The sequence below is a fragment of the Pipra filicauda genome, unplaced genomic scaffold (genome assembly GCF_003945595.2).
Source record: "Pipra filicauda isolate LSUMZ 115617 unplaced genomic scaffold, ASM394559v2 scaffold219_size1829416_pilon, whole genome shotgun sequence".
Taxonomy (NCBI): Eukaryota; Metazoa; Chordata; class Aves; order Passeriformes; family Pipridae; genus Pipra; species Pipra filicauda.
The window spans coordinates 787,590-806,430 of record NW_024104331.1 but is presented as its reverse complement, the minus strand read 5'-3'; the positions used below and the strand labels follow the sequence as shown (position 1 = coordinate 806,430).

General features: G+C 63.5%; 3 protein-coding genes across 4 annotated transcripts; 1 reads left to right on the top strand and 2 right to left on the bottom strand.

Moving 5' to 3' along the window:
* PAFAH2 (platelet activating factor acetylhydrolase 2) lies at positions 1-3,926 on the bottom strand. 2 transcript variants are annotated; one of them, XM_027740255.2, is made up of 10 exons: positions 3,843-3,926; positions 3,541-3,688; positions 3,162-3,258; positions 2,992-3,060; positions 2,761-2,875; positions 1,339-1,452; positions 896-987; positions 627-797; positions 385-533; positions 1-179 (listed from the first exon to the last, which is right to left on the bottom strand). In XM_027740255.2, exons 1-10 carry the CDS (start codon positions 3,924-3,926, stop codon positions 85-87), a joined length of 1,134 nt encoding a protein of 377 aa, XP_027596056.2. In that variant the 3' UTR covers positions 1-84. The 2 variants fall into 2 exon arrangements, with proteins under 2 accessions (XP_027596056.2, XP_039237196.1); XM_039381262.1 differs by lacking the exon at positions 1-179 and having other exon boundaries at positions 206-533.
* A 3,289-nt stretch (positions 3,927-7,215) lies between these two features.
* Positions 7,216-14,881, top strand: EXTL1 (exostosin like glycosyltransferase 1). The gene is made up of 12 exons (XM_027740360.2): positions 7,216-7,827; positions 8,025-9,257; positions 12,153-12,246; positions 12,329-12,436; positions 12,839-12,958; positions 13,042-13,174; positions 13,259-13,377; positions 13,636-13,731; positions 13,833-13,919; positions 14,078-14,238; positions 14,313-14,484; positions 14,567-14,881. Exons 2-12 carry the CDS (start codon positions 8,323-8,325, stop codon positions 14,750-14,752), a joined length of 2,211 nt encoding a protein of 736 aa, XP_027596161.2. The 5' UTR covers positions 7,216-7,827; positions 8,025-8,322; the 3' UTR covers positions 14,753-14,881.
* A 497-nt stretch (positions 14,882-15,378) lies between these two features.
* SLC30A2 (solute carrier family 30 member 2) lies at positions 15,379-17,678 on the bottom strand. The gene is made up of 8 exons (XM_027740281.2): positions 17,610-17,678; positions 17,237-17,436; positions 16,855-17,001; positions 16,509-16,662; positions 16,261-16,417; positions 15,893-15,998; positions 15,663-15,797; positions 15,379-15,538 (listed from the first exon to the last, which is right to left on the bottom strand). The coding sequence occupies exons 1-8, from the start codon at positions 17,657-17,659 to the stop codon at positions 15,393-15,395; spliced, it is 1,095 nt and encodes a 364-aa protein (XP_027596082.2). The 5' UTR covers positions 17,660-17,678; the 3' UTR covers positions 15,379-15,392.
* Between the last annotated feature and the right edge of the window lie 1,163 nt (positions 17,679-18,841).

Sequence of the window (18,841 nt, the reverse complement as noted above, 5' to 3'; positions counted from 1 at the left end):
CTCTCTCCATGGGCCCTCCTGCCCTTCCTGGGTCCTGCACGGATCGTTCTGGGTGAGAAGGAGCGAGCTCTGACCTCGGAGCAGCTACAGGTTGGACCGGCAGAACGGTGCTTCTGGAACAACCGAGTCTCCCACGCCTTCCAGGAGGTCATCCCACTGATCAAACTCCTCTTCCAGGTCTGCACAGGGCACAGATGGTTGGGAGGTTACTACAGCCTCATCAGCCCGACTCCAGGGGTCACAGAGGAGCAGCCACTCAACCCCTTTGCTGTGGGAAGCACCGATCCCAAGCCCAGCGAGGCAGTGGCCACCCCGCAGCCCCCCACAAGCTGGGGAGCTCTCCTGCCCTCCCCAGCCCCTGAGCAACCTGCCCTCCACCCGTACTGAGGTGCCTCTGCAGGAAGGCCAGAGCTGCCTGGCTGGTGATGGCCAGAGCCTTGTTGGGGTCGAGGGTCCCCCTCGCGCCGAAGATGCGGCTGATGAGCTTCCCGGGGAGAAAGGCAAAGTCAGTCTGGCTCTCGTGCACGGTTCCCCTGGACAGGGAAGGGATGTGCTTCAGTGGGAGCTGGGGAGAGGTTCTCCTGCTGGCACACAGCCCGTAGGTGCTCCCTCCAGCCCCAGCTCACAGGACGGTGATAATCTTCGTCTGGCTGTTCCTGGAGCTCAACCTCTTCATTTTGGCAACGCTTTCTGGAGTCTGGAACTTCTCGGTGTTGATGAAGAGCACGGGCTTGGACACCTCTGGGTACAGCACGTTCTCCAGGGGGAACATCCAGGCGTCGAGAGCCACCGCGCACCTGCAGCAGGATGGACACCCAGCACGGCTTCCCTTCCCACCGGGATGAGCCACGTGTCCCTGGAGCTTCTGCAGCTCCTCATCCCTGCCGTGGCTTACCTGAAGCTGGGCTCTTTCACCAAGGCCAGCACCGCTGTCACCCCACCAAAGGAGTGCCCCATGACGGCCACTTTGGCCAGATCAACGTTGCCCTGCGAAAAGGAGAAGGCTGTGCCCAAACCTCGCTGCAGGAGGTCCCTAATTAGGGAAGAAAAAGCCAAGGGAGGATCAGCAAAGTCCCGCTGAGAGGGGGGAAAATGTTGTGTCTCATTTCCACTGCTGGTGTGACAGGACCTGGCTTCCCAGCATCCACGGGGGAGGGAAGGGGAAGAGAGGCTCCAGGAACCCGAGAGGTGGAAAGCTGTGGCTCTGCACGGACCCTGCCTTTCCCAGGAGGAAAAGTCTCAGGCAGCAAGGACTGATCCTGCCCCCAAAGGAAACCTGGACCCCCCGTCCCCACCCGACCTCCCAGCAGGTCCTTCAGCACAGACAGACCCAGGTACCTTGAGCACGGAGAGATCCAAGTCCTGGTGAAGGATGTTCAGGACGGATTTTCCGCCGGCGATGTCCTCGAAGAGCCGGAGCGCTCGCACACACTCCTCTGCTCTCTGATGAACCTGGCAGCCAGAGCCACCCCTCCCCTGGTTAGCCCAGCTCCTCCAACCCCCAAATTTGGGGTCAGATCCTCCCCTCAGTGCCCACCCACGCTTGTCCCTCCAGTGCTTGGACCCGACAGGGCTTTCCCTGAATTACAGCAAACGTGAAAGCAAGTGAGAGGCTGCAGCTCCCACAGGGATGCAGTGGATTTATTGGAGTGGTTTCCTTTTGTTGTTTGCTTTTAATTTGCTTAATCTGATAGCAGAGACGGCTGGAGATGAGCAAAAGCCTCTGCTCTGGGGAGGAAGAAGGGAAGGGAGAACCCAGGATCCTCCTCAGCTGCCCCCTGGCCGAGCCTGCTGAAGCCACCCACCAGTCCAAACCTCTGTGGGGAGCTCAGACCCCCCCACCTCAGCCCAGCTGCCAGGGGCAAATCTGGGCATCCCCCTAAAGCCCAGCTCAGGGGCTCCACCCAGGAGCAGCTCAAATGCCCAAACAACTCAAGGAGAGGACGCCCTGACCTGGGGCCACTTTGGGACCCTGTCCTCTTCCTCTCCTAAGGACACCAGCACTGTTGGCTGTGCACATTTAAGGTGACAAGTGACAAAAAAACTCCAGTGAAAAGCTCTCTCCTGCTCCCTCTAACACAGATGCCACAACGGAGGTCGACCTGGCAACTATTTCCTTCTGTTTATCATTTATTTCTCACTCACCCTCAACATTTACGCTCACAGGTTCATCTTAATAAGAAAACTGTTTCCCTTGTCTGTGCAATGGGCCGTGAGACAGAGCACACACAAAAATAACAGGCTGGGAGGTGATTTACGGCTGCCAAAAGCACCTCCAACCACCGCGGTTCCTAGAGAGTTTTTCTACGACTAATCTTCACTCGCTGTTGTCTTTTTAAACGAGGCAGAAACAAACAGAGGGGGGGAACTTGGCTCAGCAGGAAACCTTCCTGCTCCCCAGCAAGCAGCTGTCCGGGATAATCCCGGAGAGACAAAAATCCAAGCGTGAACAAACCCAGCAGCCGGTGCGGAGCTGGGCTGGGCACAGAGCCCGGCTCTCCCCGGGGCACAGGGGACATTATCCAGGGACATGGCAAAGCCCAGCCTGGCTCCTGCCAGGGTCAGCTGGAGCCGGACAGACAGACCCCATGAATGCAGAGAGAAAGAGGTTGAACAGATTTTTCTCATCTCCAAGGAGAAAGCTCAGCCCTGGCATCACAGTGATACGGGATTGGGAAGGGCATGAGATGAAGACCCCAGAGATGCAGGAGGGATTTCACACCTCCCCATTGCCCACCCTGAATCCCCTCACCCTGGTACCTGCTTGTTTCTGAAATAAAACTCCTTCTGCCCCTGGGGCACCTGTTGGAAGGGGATCCACTCCTCTCTCCCAGCCTCTGCAGTGCAGAAATAGGTGGTGGCAGCAGAGTGGTCCCTGCAGTGGTGGGAGGGAAGGTGGCCATGTCATGGGGGTACCAGCAACTCCCCAGAGCACAATATCCCCCTAGCCCTGGCACAGTAGCCGAATTTGGTGGGGACCAGGGCACTCACCTGTGCTCCAGTGCTGCCACCACAAAGCCCCAGGATGCCAGTTCTGTGCAGACAGAGGAGTACAGGGTCCTGCAAGGGAGACCAGGAGAGTCAGGGCAGGTCTGAGCAGGGCCAAGGGCAGCCCTGGACACTCAAATCCCCATCCCATCCCTGCTCAAGACTCATCCTACCGAAAGGCTCTCAGGCCGTGGGAGAAGATGATCAGGGGGTACCCACTGCTGCAGGGTTTGAAAGGCCCATTCCAGCTCACTGGAACTCTGCAGGAGCCTGTGGGGAGGAGAAACCCCCAGGAAAGGGGGGACACGGGCAGGAGAAACACCCAGAAAATGGGGGACACAGGCAGTGGGGTGTTGTTGCTGCAGCAGGTCCCTGCTCAGCTCCAGCCCTGCCTGTAGCATCCAGCCAAGCACAGGGGATGGGCTTGAGCTCTGCTCAGGGAGTGGATCCCTAAGGAACCCATATCAGGGAGTGGATCCCTAAGGAACCCATATCAGGGAGTGGGTCCCTAAGGAACAGGGAGCACCCAGGGCAGGGAATGACCCCCCTCACCGATGGTGATGCTGAGCAGGGCTGAGCACCAGCGGCGCCGGAGGGTGAAGTCGGCCAGCCCGGAGCAGTACTCGGAGCGTGGGATCCAGAGCGGCTCCGTGGCCCCTGCCTGGAGCAGGCAAGGGTAGAAGAGGCGGAGGAAGAGGCCCTGGGGGAGAGAGGGGAAAGGGGGACACACTGGGGACAGCACAGAGCGTGGTGGCCGTGTCCTCAGCGAAACCAGCTGGCTGTAGCCACGCATGGAAGCCTGTCCCCGTTCCCATCCCCATCCCTGTCCCCATCTCCACCCCTGTCCCCCGTACCTGCCGCGTGTGGCCCACCATGACATCCGTGCAGCCCACGTGGTGAGGTCCCTTCCCCCGGGGCAGTGCCAGCATCCCCCCCATGCCGCCACGGCCGAGCCTGGGCAGAGACATGGGGTCAGGGTCTGTCCCCTCCCAGGGGGACCCCGACTCGCTCCCTCCTCCTTCCCTCAGCCCTCTCCATTGCCCAGAGCCTGGGCAGCCCCCCAGCACCGTGCCAGCAAAACCTGCTGGCAGCAAGTGAAGAATGAGGCTCCCAATTTCCCTCCTCTCCTCGAATTCCCACGGGCACAGCCTCTCCGGGCTGCTTAGGGATGAAACCCCCCAGTTCCTCTCCCAGGGGCTGCCAGAGCAGGACGGTGGGGCAGACCCTGCCCCAAGCCCACCCTGCTGAGGGTCCCCGTCCCCAGTCGGGGACAGCAGGGCTGGAGGAGGCAGAGCTGGGGTGACACCGAGGTCAGTGCAGGGGTGACACCCATGGGAGCCACTGGGCATCCCGAGAGGACGGGGCTCTGCACTCCCCCCCGCCCTCCCCAGTGCAGAACTACAGCTTCCAGCAGCGCCCGGGGCTGGGGAACCACAACTCCCAGCATAGTCCTGGCCAAGGACCACAGCTCCCAGTATGCGCTGGGTCCTCGGACTACAGCTCCCAGTATGCGCAGCTGAACTACAGATCCCAGTGCTTCCCAGTGCCCTTCTCCCAGAACCCTTCCTGCAGCTCCCAGTGCTCCCCCCAGCGCCCCCAGTTACCATCGCAGCTCCCAGTAGTTCCCCAGCGGCCAGTGCCCTCTAGCTTCCAGTGTCCCCCAGCTCCCAGTGCTTCCTGCAGCTTCCAGTGTCCCCCAGCTCCACCCCAACTCCCAGTGCTTCCTGCAGCTTCCAGTGTCCCCCAGCTCCACCCCGGCTCCCAGTGCCCTCACCCCCGCAGCTCCCAGTGCTCCCCAAGAGCTCCCAGCGCCCCTAACCCGAGCTCCCTCTGCAGCTCCCAGCGCCCCTCCCAAGCCCTCAGGGCTCCCCCAGCTCCAAGTTTCCTTCTGTGCCCCCCCCTCCCAATTCCCAGCAACAACTCCTCCAGCCCCCAGTATCCTCCAGCCCCCCTTTCCCAGTCCCTCCCCGCACTCACCAGTACAGCGGGTCACAGCTCCCACCACGCCCCAGTGAACTCTGCACTACAGCTCCCAGTGCCCCCGTGCACGTGGACTACAGCTCCCAGTGACAGGAGTCCCCTCCCAGTGCTCTCAGTGCAAAATCACAGCTCCCAGTACCATACAGGACACAGCCCCCAGTGCCACCAGTGCAAAACCACAGCTCCCAGTGCTCTCAGTGCAAAATCACAGCTCCCAGTACCAGACAGGACAGAGCCCCCAGTGCCACCAGTGCAAAACCACAGCTCCCAGTGCTCTCAGTGCAAAATCACAGCTCTCAGTGCCTCCAGTTCCAGGGCACAATCCCAGTCCCCCATCACAGGCACAGCCCCTCCGTGGGGAGCTGGAGAGGGCCATGCCCGTGGGCAGCACCCCAGTCCCAGGGCTGCCATGTCCCTGTCTGCACCCAGCCGGGTTCCTGCCCCCAGGATTGCCCCTGTGTCCTCCCCAGAGCCCAGAGGTGTTCTGGGGCTCCCACTGCCCATCCCCGTGTTCCTGTCCTTCTCTTAATCCGCTTTCTGGAGCTAAAGCGGCCCCAGGGCCCCATTAATCCCCTCTGCGGCCAGGGATTAATTCCCTCTGGGCCTAGCGGGCCAGGCCAGCAAATAAATATCCTAAGATTTGGTAAAAAATATCCCTACCAAGGTCCCACACACAGTCCCACTCCAGGCTCCCCATCCCGGTCCCCTGCACGCCTGGGGAAACTGGGGCGCGGGCTGGGAGCTGGATGGGGCCCTGGGCACTGTCACTGTGTGTGTCCCCTGGGTCCCACCTGGCTGCTGGGGCAGGGAGAGGGGACCCCAGCCCGTTCCCCCCAGCACAGCCCCCTCAGAGGCCGATCCAGCCACAGGCTGAGGCTGGCCGGGTCGTTACACCCATGGATGGGATCCAGAGCTCCGTCGCGTCCCAGCTTGCCCGGCCGGCGGGGAGGGCGGCTGGAGCGGCCGGGAATGCCAGGACAGGGTGGGAAAGGCGAGCCCCGACGTGCCCCTGCTGCCCGCCCCAGCCCACGCCTGGCTTCCCGAAATGGGGCTCAGCCCCCTGGCAGCACCCCCCCATTGCCCTGGGAGAGGGTCCTGGGTGGAGGTGGTGGGCGTTGAGTGGGTTGCTCAGGACCATCTTGCTCTTGCCTCCAGTCGAGCCCAGCAGGACTGTGGGGGTCCCACCAGTGAATCCTTGGGGTCTCTGTGATGTGGGTGTCACTGGGGACCCCCACACTGGGCTCACACAGTGTTCACAAGGACTTTCTTCAAAGGGATTAACTCAGCCCATGGCCCCCGCTCGGCTCCTCTTCCAGTCACCCCACCAGGAGTTCCCCCTCTGATTTGGGGGGGTCAGGCCAGGCTGGGACCCCCATCTCTGCCCCCTAAGAAGGTGAACCCCACAGTCCACCCCCAGCGTTGTGCCATGGGTGCTGGGCGTGGCTGGGTTGGGGGCTGGCAGTGAGGATGCAGAGGGACTCATCCCTCCTGCCCCTGCCTGGGGGTCACCTGGGTGTGTCACTGCAACCTGGGGGTGTCATCGGAACGGCGGGGGTCGGCGGAACCCGGGGGTGCCCTTGGAGTCCCGGGGTATTCTTGGAGACGGGGATTGCTGGAGCCTGGGGGTGACATCGAAACCCTGAGGTGTCACTGGTGGAGGTGGCCCCAGCTGTGTTCCTGCCCCTGCTCCCCCTCGTGACCCCATTGCTGCCCTACAACCGCCCCGTCCCTTTGGGGGTCCCCCGGGGGGCTCCGGGGGCAGAGAGACCAGCGGGAGGGGCCGCTCCCCTCGGGGGTCTCACCGGCCCCGGGTGACACGGGGACACGGGTCGTGGGTCGGTCCCCGCGGGGGTGACACTGCGGGGGGGGGGGGAGGCACAAGGACCCTGCGGACCCCCCCGGGGCACCCCCCGGCGCGCGCGGGGATCCCCGTCCCACGTGGGCGCGGCCAATGGGAACGCGCGGGCGGGGCGTGGCTCTCCAGACCACGCCCACCTGGCCGAAACGGCAGCCAATGGAAGGCGGGTGGGCGTGCCCGAGTGCGGCGATGTGGGCGGGGCGAGGGCGCGGGGAAACAGATGCGGGCGGGGGGGGGGCACGTGGAGCGCGGGGGTGACGATGGACCACCGGGACCGGCCGGGAAACGGGGCCGGGAACTGACCGCGGAGGGACGGACAGCCCGCGACACAGACAGGCGGACAGGGGACAGCCAGCCCGGAGGGGGACAGGGGACAGCCAGCCCAGAGGGGGACAAACGGACAGGGGACGGTCAGCGCCGGGGGGAGGAAGGGGGACAGCCAGACCGCGGCGGGACAGACAGACTGACAGGGCACAACCAGCCTCGGGGGGAACGGGGACAGCCAGACGGACAGGGGGAAGCCAGCCTCGGGTGGGGACAGACAGACTGACAGGGCACAGCCAGCCCCGGGGATAGAAAGGGGACAACCATCCCAAAGCATGACAGACAGACGAACAGAGGACAGCCAGCCCAGAGCAGAATAGACAGACGTACAGGGGACAGCCAACCCCGGGACGGGGGACAGTAGGACAGGCAGCCACGAGGGGTGCAGGCAGCCGGGGTCTTGCACAGGCAGCCTGTTGGACACGGGGACAGAGAGGGACAGACGGACAAGGTGACAAGGGGGCGCACACCCCCGGCCCTCCCGGCCCCGGGGCTGCGCGGAGCCTCCCGCGGCAGCTCCTCCGTGCGACCGCGCACCGGGAGCCCGGCGGGGCGGCACGGCGGCCGCTCCGCCGCCTTCCCCGGCCAGGGATGCAGCCCGGAGCCGCGGGCAGCCGGGGATCGGGACTGCGGGGCACGGCGGCCCGACACCCACCCGCGGCTGCGTGTCCCCGAAGGTAACGGGGGGACCGAGCGGGGAAGGAGCAGTTGGAGATAGGGGGGCTCCGGTGGCAGCGGGAGGGTTTATTCCCAGGTTTTTATTCCCAGGGGGTTGGGGAGGGGGGGGTCCTGCCGCAGGGATGTGTGGGGCTGCTTGCGGCGACACGGTTGGCGGCGACAGGACGGTGACGGCGCGACCTCTCCCCTTCTCCAGGGATTTGAAGCTGAGCCAAGCGATGGAAATGTCATTGTCGCGGCACGGGAGCCCGGAGAAGTGAGCGGCCGGGACACCTCTGCTCCGCGGCTGGAGAGCCGGACGGTCCCGAAAAACCAGCACAGCCCTGGGCAGAGGGGGCAGCAAGTGGGGTTTGTCACAGACTGCAAGGGCACAGGACAACACCTGGGGGCCGGGAGCTGTCCCACCACCCACCTGGGGTTTGGGACATCGGCCTTTCCACCGGACTCTGGCACCCCTCTGAGCCCGATGAGGAGCCGGGGCTGTGTGTGAACCTATGCAGACCAGGAAGAAATACATTTTCCTGACTTTCCTTGCCTCTTGGCTCCTGCTTTTCTTCTTTGGAGGAGACCAACTGCGCCGTCTCTCTTTCTTTTCTGGGAGGAAAGCCGAAGCCCGGAGGAACTGGCCCCGCTGGACGGATCGGTCCCTCCTCAAAAACTTTGCGGACCCCGAGGAGCTCCAGAGGGATGGGGACCCCTCCCTGCTGTCCCCCCGGGAGCGGCGGGCGGCGTGGCTGAGCGTCTACAAGAGCAGCAGATGCCGGATGGAAACCTGCTTCGACTTCTCCAGGTGCGAGAGGAACGGCTTCAAGGTGTTCACCTACCCCCGGGAGAGGGACCAGCCCACCTCGGAGAGCTACGGCAAAATCCTCGCCTCCATCGAGCGCTCCCGCTACTACACCCCGAAGCCCGAGGAAGCCTGCCTCTTCATCCTCGGCATCGACACGCTGGACCGCGACCACCTCTCGGCTCAGTACGTCCGGGATGTCGATGAGAAAATCCGCGGCTTCCCGCTCTGGAATGGCGGCCGGAACCACCTCATCTTCAACCTCTACTCGGGCACCTGGCCCAACTACACCGGGGACCTGGGCTTCGACATCGGCCAGGCCATCCTGGCCAAGGCCAGCTTTGACACCGAGAACTTCCGGCCCGGCTTTGACGTCTCCATCCCTCTCTTCTCCAAGGACCACCCGCAGCGCGGCGGGGAGAGGGGGTGGTTGTATCAGGACTCGGTCCCCCCGAAAAAGAAGTACTTGCTGGTGTTCAAGGGGAAGCGGTACCTGACCGGCATCGGCTCCGGCACCCGGAACGCGCTGCACCACATCCACAACGGGAAGGACATCATCTCCCTCACCACCTGCAAGCACGGCAAGGACTGGGAGAAGCACAAGGACACGCGCTGCGACAAGGATAACGTCGACTACGAAAAGTGAGTTGGAGATGGGGCGTGAAATGTGGGTCTGGGGGGAGTGGGACACCCCACAAATGTTCCTGTCTCTCTGTGTGCCTGCCTGTGGCGGCCGGACCTCCAGGGAGGGAGGTTTTGGGCTCTCCCAGAAATAGATGAGGGTTTCATGCCCCAGTGGGGAGTGAGGCACTGAGCGCTCAGGGCTTTCCCTGCATTAAAGTTGGAGTAATCTGGTGAGAGCGGCTCTTATCTGCAATCGCTGCCACCGCCTCTAATACGATTTCCCTTTTCCCCAACACTGATGAATGACGCTTTTCTTCTCCCCCCCTCCCGCCCTCCCTCAACATAAACGTTTCTCTTGGAGATGAGCCCGAAACATCCCCCCTCACTGGCTCTGCTAAAAATCCCACAAAACTGCTGGGTCTGTGGGCACGCCAGTGTGGCGGTGCTGGTGGGTGGGGGTCCCCCTGCATCCTCCATCACAAATGGACGTGGTGGCAGCAGCGTGTGATGGAAAAAGTGGGGGGACAAAGTTTTGTGAGTTTGGGGGGGTTCCACACTGCAAGGACACATGGCAGCTCCTCATCTCCCTGTCCTGCTACTTGGGACCCATCACCAGCTGCCCAGTCTAGGGCTGGTAAACACAGACCCCATCCCGCTGGCAATGGGCAGGTCCCCATCCCATTGCCTGGGGACACGTCACAGCCACCCTGTCAGAGAGCAGATGGGGAGAGACCATGTTGGGCATCATCCTCAAAGCGTCTTAGGAGGTGCTGGGAGGTAAAAGTGGAGCTGGGGTGCTGGCACTGGGATTAGCTGCTGCCCCAGGATGGCTCATGCACTGCGTGGCCCCGTCTGGAGGGTGCCACCAGCCCAGCAGGGTCAGCCCTTGCAGCAAGGTCTTTTTGGGATGGGGCATTGCAGGGTGATGGGGCTGATGGGACAGGGGGCCCAAGGTCAGCCCTGCTCCATGCTGAGGGGCAGTGGGATGAGGAATCCCCCCGTCTGCCCACCCAGGTAATCCCCTAATGCTGTTTGCAAATACAGGGAGATTTACACCTCTCCCAGGATGGCTTTAGGCAGCGGATAGATGGGGAACACGTGGCACAGGGCAGCGTGCTCTTGTGTGACCCCGAGCCTCCACCACCCTGCTCATCCCTGTGGGACACTGGGCAAAAAGCCATCGGCGTCTCCATCGCGCCGGGCCAGCTCTGCCCAACCTCTCGTGGGGATTGATGCCCTCCTGCCCTGGGAGATGTTCCCAGACTTGGACAGGGGACAAGCCAGCAGGGAGGGGACGCACCACAGTTGGCAAAGCGAGACCCCAGCTACCCCATCCACGCAGTGTGTTGGGGACATCGGGTGCTGTCACAGTGGAGGCAGCACGGGGAGCAGAGGAAGGCCTTGCTGGGGGTTCCATCATCCTCCTCGAGCCCGGTGTGCGGGGGGGGGGGGTAGGGATGCCAGAAACAAACTGGTTTTGTGCTGGGATAAAGGGTGGCTTGTGGCAGCACTGCGGGCAAGCTCTGCTGCCGGCTGCCCCGGGTTTGGAGCAATCCAAGCGGGTTGGGAAAGGCTCTCTGGAGCCGCCGGTCCCCGGTGGCACCGTGCCTGGCCGGAGCCACGGAGGGGCCTGGCGAAGGGAGCGCGGCGGGCGCCCGTCCCGGCTCCTAACAAAACAAGGAAGCCCTGACGGCTGTGATTGCCCGGAAACCGCAGCAGCGTCAGGAGCGAAGTATTTCCATCGGGAGGTTTTGGCCCCGCAGCCCGGCCGGCGCCAGCCTCCCCACGACACTGCTGGAGAGGGGAGGCTGCCCCCCGGGGTGTGTCCCGCTGCCCACCCAGCCCCGGCAGTGGGAATGGTTCCCCCGAGGTCCTGGGGGTCGTGGCTGGGTCTGGGGTCTCCGAGGAGTGGGTGGCAGCAGTGTCTGGCCCCGGGGATGTGGCTGTCACTGCTGTGGTTTCGTGGGGGGGTCTGGGTGCTGTTTGAGCCGCCGTCACCCCTCCTGTGGGGTGTTGGGTGTCAATGAGTCAGGGTGCACTAACGAGGCTTTTGGCATCTGGGACAGTTTGACCAGAGGTGGGTTTTATTGTAAAACGTTGTGCCTTGGCATTGGGGCTGATTTCCCACATCCCAGAGTGCCGGGATGCCCCAGGGTGCTCCAGCACTGTGAGGGGACACATCCTCAACTCCCAGGCTGGCACCGGCACCACGTTCCCACTGCAGGGAGACCCTTCCTCCTGGGGACCAGCACTCTTCAAGGAGCTCTTTGGTCTCCCACGCCCGCAGCTGGACCACGCACATCCCCCCCAGCCCATCCAGGACCTGGCTGCTCCGTCCCTCCCTCCCCGCAGGCAGGAACAGACGGGGTCTGTCCCGACCTAGAGTCAATATTGGATTTTCCGGCGCGGTCGCAGGGACCCGGCAGCGGACGTGCCTCTCCCCACCACCGCACAGAAGGGGCTTTCATAGCCCCACGGGCAAGCCTGACCTGAGGGGGCCACGCCGGCTACACCCTCTGGCCCCTCCGAACGCTGCCAGGGCAGGCAGGGCTGGTCCTGCCCGGCAAGTCCGGGCACGGCAGAGGAGTCGCCGCAGTTTCGGGCTTGGGGGTTCGGGTGGTGGCTTTGCCTGGGGTTTCATTACCAGAGGGTGGGGGAGCAGGGTCATGCCTTTGAAGGCACCGGGGTCCTATCCTGATCCCCCACCTGTTAAGGGTGGCACATCACCCAGGGCAAGTCTGCTCCATCAGCCCCGTGGGGCCGGAGATATTCAGAGCCAAAATCAGCCCCAGTCAGTCCTAACGCTGCCCTGGGCTGGTCACACACACCCTCCAGGTGCAAGTGAGACCCCCAGAAGGCTCATGGATTGGGACTGGGGGTCATTCCTGACTCCCACCCCACCTCCCATCCCAGGTTCGACTACCAGGAGCTGCTGCACAACTCCACCTTCTGCATCGTGCCCCGGGGCAGGCGCTTGGGCTCCTTCCGCTTCCTGGAGGCTCTGCAGGTACAGGGTGGGCAGGGGGACAGGGGACCCCCTTCTTGGGGTCCAAGGGGCTCTGTCCCAGCCCTGTGGGGTCCCACCACAGGCCGCCTGCATCCCCGTGCTGCTGAGTGACGGCTGGGAGCTGCCCTTCGCCGAGGCCATCGACTGGGGCAAAGCTGCTGTCGTGGGCAGTGAGAGGCTCCTGCTGCAGGTACCGTGGCTGGATCCTGCCCCAAAAGGGCACAGGGGACCCCAAATCTTAATTTCAGTGGTGGTGGAGCCCTCAGCCAAGTCCAGGGGTGAAACCTCTGTGGCCAAGTCTGGCAGCTCTCATGTAGATGGATGCAGGAGAGTCTCATCCAGCTTGGAATGGGGGTCCCATTCCATCTGCAGCCCTGGGGCATTGTTCATCTTGGGGGGTGACCAAGACCCATCCCGGACTCAAACCCTTGGAGGTCCTGGGCCACATCCTGCTCCAGAGAGAGGAGATGCAGCACCACAGTGGAGTGGTGGCACAGCATCCTTGCCTGGGGTCAGGGGGAGCCCTGCTGGGGGGCTGGGTGGTGCTGAGAGGAGAAACCAGGGAGAAACCAGCTCCCCCCTGCCTTCACAGATCCCTTCTGCCATTCGCTGCATCCACCCGGAGCGTGTGCTGGCTTTCCAGCAGCAGACCCAGTTCCTGTGGGATGCATACTTCTCCTCTGTGGACAAGATCGTGCACACCACGCTGGAGGTGAGGCCCCCACCCCAAACTTCCCCTCGTAGCTCCCGGGGTCACAACCAGGGTGCTGGGAGCATCACTCCGGCCTCTGGCAGATCATCAAGGACCGTCTGTCTCCGCACCGTTCCCGCTCCCGCTTCCTCTGGAACACGCTGCCCGGGGGGCTCCTGGTCCTGCCCGACTTCTCCACCCACCCCGGGGATTTTCCCTTCTACTACCTGCAGCACGGTAGGACCCCACCTGTCCCCTGCTGAGCACGGCAAACTCAGTGCATGCCACAACATCTTGTCTTCTCTCACACCCTTTTTTCAGGCTCCAGCCCCTCCGAGAAGTTTACAGCTTTCATCCGGGTCATCTCACAAGGGGGTCCCCTCTCCCAGCCCATCCTCAGGCTCATCCAAGCTGTCTCTGGATCCCAATATTGTGCCCAGGTGGGAAGAGCTGAGCCCTGCGCTACCTGGTGCAGCTCCCAGGGATCCAGCAGGAGGGATGGGGCAGGGTCCCATGGGTTGGGAAGCAAATGGATGGGTTTAGGGGTCGGAGGGGGTGGCTGATGTTACCCTTGGGTGGGCAGAGCTGTATCCCCAGCCCCCCGGGGTGGAGGTGGGGCCACCTGGGGGTTTATCCTGGTCCAAACTGCCACGAGGTGGTTTTGGGATGAGCAGACACACCTGTCCTCCCCCCTGCAGATCCTGGTGCTGTGGAGCTGCGAGAAACCACCACCACCGAGCGGGAAATGGCCCCAGACCACTGTGCCTCTAACCATCATCCAGGGCAGGAGGAAGGTGAGAGGAGCTGGGACGTAAGGCAGGGAGCCAGAACGGGGGCAGGGAGCTGGGACTCCCACCCCATGGCACAGCCCAACCTGCCTTTGCCCCCTTCATAGCCCAGCGACCGCTTCTTCCCCTACACGGCCATCCAGACGGACGCAGTGCTGAGCCTGGATGAGCACACCAGCCTCTCAACCAGCGAGGTGAGGCCGTGGGCACCACGGTCCCTGGTCCTTCAGATGCTCACGGGGCTGGCGGGAGCAGTGCCTGCTGTCCCCATGTCCCCATACCCTCTGGGAGAAGGCAGGGGTGGCGGTGGGTGACCCACAGTGGGTGACACCGTCCCCCCACCCCGTGCCAGGTGGACTTTGCCTTCGCGGTGTGGCGCAGCTTCCCCGAGCGTATCGTGGGCTTCCCCGCCCTGAGCCACTTCTGGGACCCCGAGCAGGGGCGCTGGGGCTACACCTCCAAATGGACCAACGAGCTCTCCATCGTCCTCACCGCCGCCGCCTTCTACCACAGGTACCCGCCCGGGGAGGGGCTGATGGGCCGGGGAATTGGGCCACATCCTGCCCCCCACCTCGCCCCCTCCCCAGGTACTACCACAGCCTCTTCACTGAGTACCTGCCGGCGGGGCTGCGGGAGCTGGTGGACGGCCTGGCCGCCTGCGAGGACATCCTGATGAACGCCCTGGTGGCCGCCGTCACCAAGCTGCCCCCCGTCAAGGTCGCCCAGAGGAAGCAGCACAAGGACACGGTGCCCCAGCAGGTAGGGTACATGGGCGGGGATGTGGGGACCCCCCCGAGCGGGGAGTGCAGCCCCTCACCCCCCGCGCTGTCCTGCTGCCAAGGTGAAGGGCACGGCGGGGGCGGTTGGCAGCCGGCGTTTCTCCCAGCGGCAGGACTGCCTCAACCAGCTGGTGGACTGGTTTGGCTACATGCCCCTGGTGTCCTCCCAGCTGCGCCTCGACCCCGTCCTCTTCAAGGACCAGGTCTCCGTCCTGCGCAAGAAATACCCACGCTTGGAGAAACCCTGAGGGCTGCCAGGCTGCTCTGGGTGCCCTGCTCCCGGTGCACGGAGCCCTCTGGGAGCAGGTGGTTGCTGCTGCTAACGGGGTTTTACTCGTTATTGGGTTTTACCAGTGCAATAAAGGAGGATGGAGAGGCAGAGTCTGTGGCTGTAGAATGCGGGAGCACTGGGAGCACTGGTGTTTGAGTGCACCATTGCTTATGCACTTGGCACCTTGGGAATAACCCGGGCAGCTCCTGGCTGCACATACAGCTCCCCCAGCCCCGCGGGGAGGGCGAGTCCTTCACCTTCCTGAGGGCAAACAGAGGAGTGATAAGAGGCGAGAGCAAGGCCAGTGTGTCCTCCTTCCCCCAGCTGGGATGGGTCCACCCACAGCACCAGGCACTCCAGCACCCCACTGCCTCACAGCGCTCCTTGGAGAAGGGAAAAGGTGTGTTTTAGCTGCCTTGCCCCCCAGCTGAATAGAAATAGGGAATATTAAGGCTGCTGGCTTCCAACAGCTGCTGCCCTCCGGCTTCCACAGCCCTGGGTCTGCCCTTGGTTCCTACAGATACCAGAGATAACACCCTGATACCAGACCCAACACCCCTGTGCTCTGCTTTATTTTCCACACATAAGAAGTTTCCCCTGGGAAGCCAGCAGAGGAGTCAGTCGCGGGGGGGCTGGCATTCCCGGCAGTCCCTCATCTCCTCGGAGTAGCTCTCCACCTGGATGGTGGTGGTGTGGAAGTGGAAGGTGCCCTGCAGCCGGGAGCTGGCCTCCTCCAGCACCTCCTGCGCGCTGGCAGCCGCGTCTGCGGGGAGAGAGGGACGGGCTGTGGGGGTGTGGGTGAACCCCGTCCCCCACCCTGTGTTGGGATGGAAAGGGAAGGGATGTGGGGGTGTGGGTGACCCCTGACCCCCCCTTGGGATACTCACTGATGGCGATGTGCACCGAGAGCAGGGGCTGTGCTGCCGTCAGCGCCCAGATGTGGAGGCTGTGCACGGCCTCCACCCCCCGCACCGCCAGCAGCGTCTCCCGCACCGCGTTGAAATCCATCCCTTTGGGGGTCCCTGGGGAGGGAGAGCCATGGGTGCTGCAGGGAGGGGGACCACGGCACCCATGGGTGACCCCACGGCCCAGACCCCCCCTCCCGGTGGGTCCCCACCTTCCATGAGGACGAGGAGGACGTCGCGCAGGATGGTCAGCGTCGTCCCCAGCACCAGCACGGAGAAGAGGAAGGTGCAGATGGGATCCACGAACTTGTAATTGGGCTGGAGAGGGTGGGAGAGGGTGAGGCCTCCCTGGAAACATCACCTCACCCCAAACCCCCAGCAGCACCAGCAAGCAGGGGACAGTCTCACCCCTATGTGGGGACACAGTCTCACCCCTATGTCTCCGTCAGAGAGAGAGACAGAGACTGTCAGAGACAGAGACCCCTCTGTCTCCGTCTCACCCCTCTGTCTGGCCAGGGCTGGCTGAAGCTGCTGCCTCCATGTCCCCAAGCATCCTCTTTGCCCCCAGTAACACCCAGACCTTGAAGAAGATGATGTAGGACGCGATGAGGACACCAACACTCTGCAGCAGGTCTCCCACGACGTGGACGAAGGCGGCGCGGACGCTGGCACTGGGCTGCTCACCGGCTGCCCCGTGGCTGTGCCCGTGCCCTGTCTGGTGCAGAGCCAACCCCATCCTGCGGGCAGGACAGTGGTAACACCCCCAGGGGCCACCAGACACAGGGAGGGGACACCCAGGGAGGACAGGAGCCAGCTGGCCACACGTACACGATGTTGACGGCCACGGCGCAGGCGGAGGTGATGAGCATGACCCCACCCTCAATGTCGTAGTCACCTGAGAGCAGGCGCTGGGCTGCCAGGTAGACCAGGACCCCCGTGACCACCCAGATGGAGAGCACGGAGAGCAGGGCCCCCAGGATCTCTGTGGAGAGACCCCCCACCCCACATTGTTGCTTTGCCACTGTGCCAAACCTGAGCTCCCTTCCGGGCTCCCCAGCAGCATCGGGGTGTGGGATGGGCACCCAGCACCCTGTCCTTATGGGCAGAGCACCCTGGGATGCTCTGAGTGCTCCCTGGGGTTCCCGGGAGCTGGATGGTGGTGCCACCCTGTTACCTGCCCGGTGCCAGCCGAAGTTCATGGTTTTTGTGGGTGGGCGTGAAGACACCCAGAGTGCAAAGAGGCTGATCATGATGCTGGCAAAGTCTGTCAGGAGGTGAGCTGCGTCCGTCAGGATGGCCAGGCTGTGTGCCAGGTACCCCCCTGCGGAGAGGGGACATCAGTGGGGACATTGGGGTGGCATCCCACCCCGAGGCAGGCACAGGCCAGCTCACCCCATGCCACGGTGGGGGCCCCACTGTGTGTTTTGACCCACTGAAAACCCACAGGGACCCCTGCCTGCACCCACAGCAGGGAATCAGGACAAGAGGGGCTGCGGGCACCCACTCAGGGTGATCTCACAGGGACCAAACCCCCGGACCCCGGACCCACCACTCACCCACGGCTTCCCCCACCATGAAGACGAGGCAGATGCCAGCGGCCAGGTAGAGCTTCCTGCGCGCCCGCTGCTGCTGCCCGGGGTGGCCGTCGGGCCCCCGGGTGTGGCAGTGCTGGCCACGCCGTGTCCCCAGCTCCAGGGCGGGCGCCTGTCCCCGCACCGAGTTGTGCCCGTTCTTTTGCTCAGCCCCCACGTAGGACCTGCCGGGCAAAGGGGTGGTTGGGGACCCGGGGGGCATTTTGGGGAGGGGCTTAGACCCTGAATGCCCCTCCCCTCGCCCCTTCCCTGGCCAGGTGACTCCAGGAGACCCCGCTTTGGAGCTCCACAGGGAAGAGGGACCCAACATCCCCAGCCCCGCCGGGTACCCCCCTACCCGGCTGCGCCCTCGCTCAGGAGGTGCCGTTTCTCCTCGCCGGCTGCCATCCTCCTCCGGGGCGGGGGGCTCGGGGCGGGTGACCCCGGCGTGTGGCCGGCGCTGGTGGCAGCCGGTGGCCTCGGATCGTGTGGAGCGCCGGGATTCGTGTGCAAATCCCGGCTGGAGGAGGGACAGCCAAGCCGGCTGCAAAGCGCCCGCCGCCGCCTTGACCCGGGGTGGGCCCCCTCACCCGGCACCTGGAGGGGGAGATTCCTCTGCGACCCCCCCATAGCACCCCCAAGGAGCTGCACACCAGGGCGTGGATGCAGCCCCCGAGGTGGGGGGGGGGGGATGGAACATCCCCATGTCCCCCCCCCAGAAGGCTCCTGGTGACACCCCTCCCTTGGGGAGCCCTCGGAACGCCCCCAGTTTAGATCCAGCTGCGGAGCAACCATGTGATGGATGGAGCCAGACCCGCCCCCAGCAGCGACTCCTGCCCCCCTGCTCTGGGCGAGCAGCACTAATTGCCCTGGGGCTAATTGCAATTGTGACTCAGCCCGGGGCACTGCTGCGGGCCCTGCCTCAGTTTCCCCTTGGCTCCTGCTGAGCCAGGCTTTTATTTTTTTTCAGGAGAAAAGCATCTATGGTGTATTTTTGCGTTTATGGTGTATTTTTGCATTCAAGGTGTATTTTTGCACTTGTGTGAACTCAGCCAGCAGCAAAACAGCAGCTCGATGCCAAGACCATCCCCATTTTGGGGACTGGCACAGCCTGGAGCATCCTCAGGCCTCTCTGTGCCACATTTCCAACCCCAGGCAAGCACATCTCATCACCAGGAGATAAATCCTGCGGGGTGCTGACCTGTTATATCCCCAGGCAGGAGGCCAGGCCTGCGTGCCAGCGCTGCCAGAGGTGCTAACGAGGCTGGAAATTAAGAGTTGGATTGGAGGTGTCCCTCTGCCACGCCAAGACCTGGCAGGGTCACCAGTGATAGCACCATCCTGGCAAACCCACCCACGAGCCAAGACGGGAGAGGCGAGGAAGAAATAACCACCCGAACCACCAGTTTTTTTTTTCTTTACAAAATACACAAATTTCAAATCCGTGACAATTATATACAAAAAAAACCCCAAGGAAAATTACAAAACGTGCGGAATTGTCCCGTTTGCACCCGTATGGAAAAGTGTCCTGTGCTGGAGCAGGCGCCGGCTCTCCGGGCTGCCGGTCCCTGCGCTGTGTCCCCCCCCAAT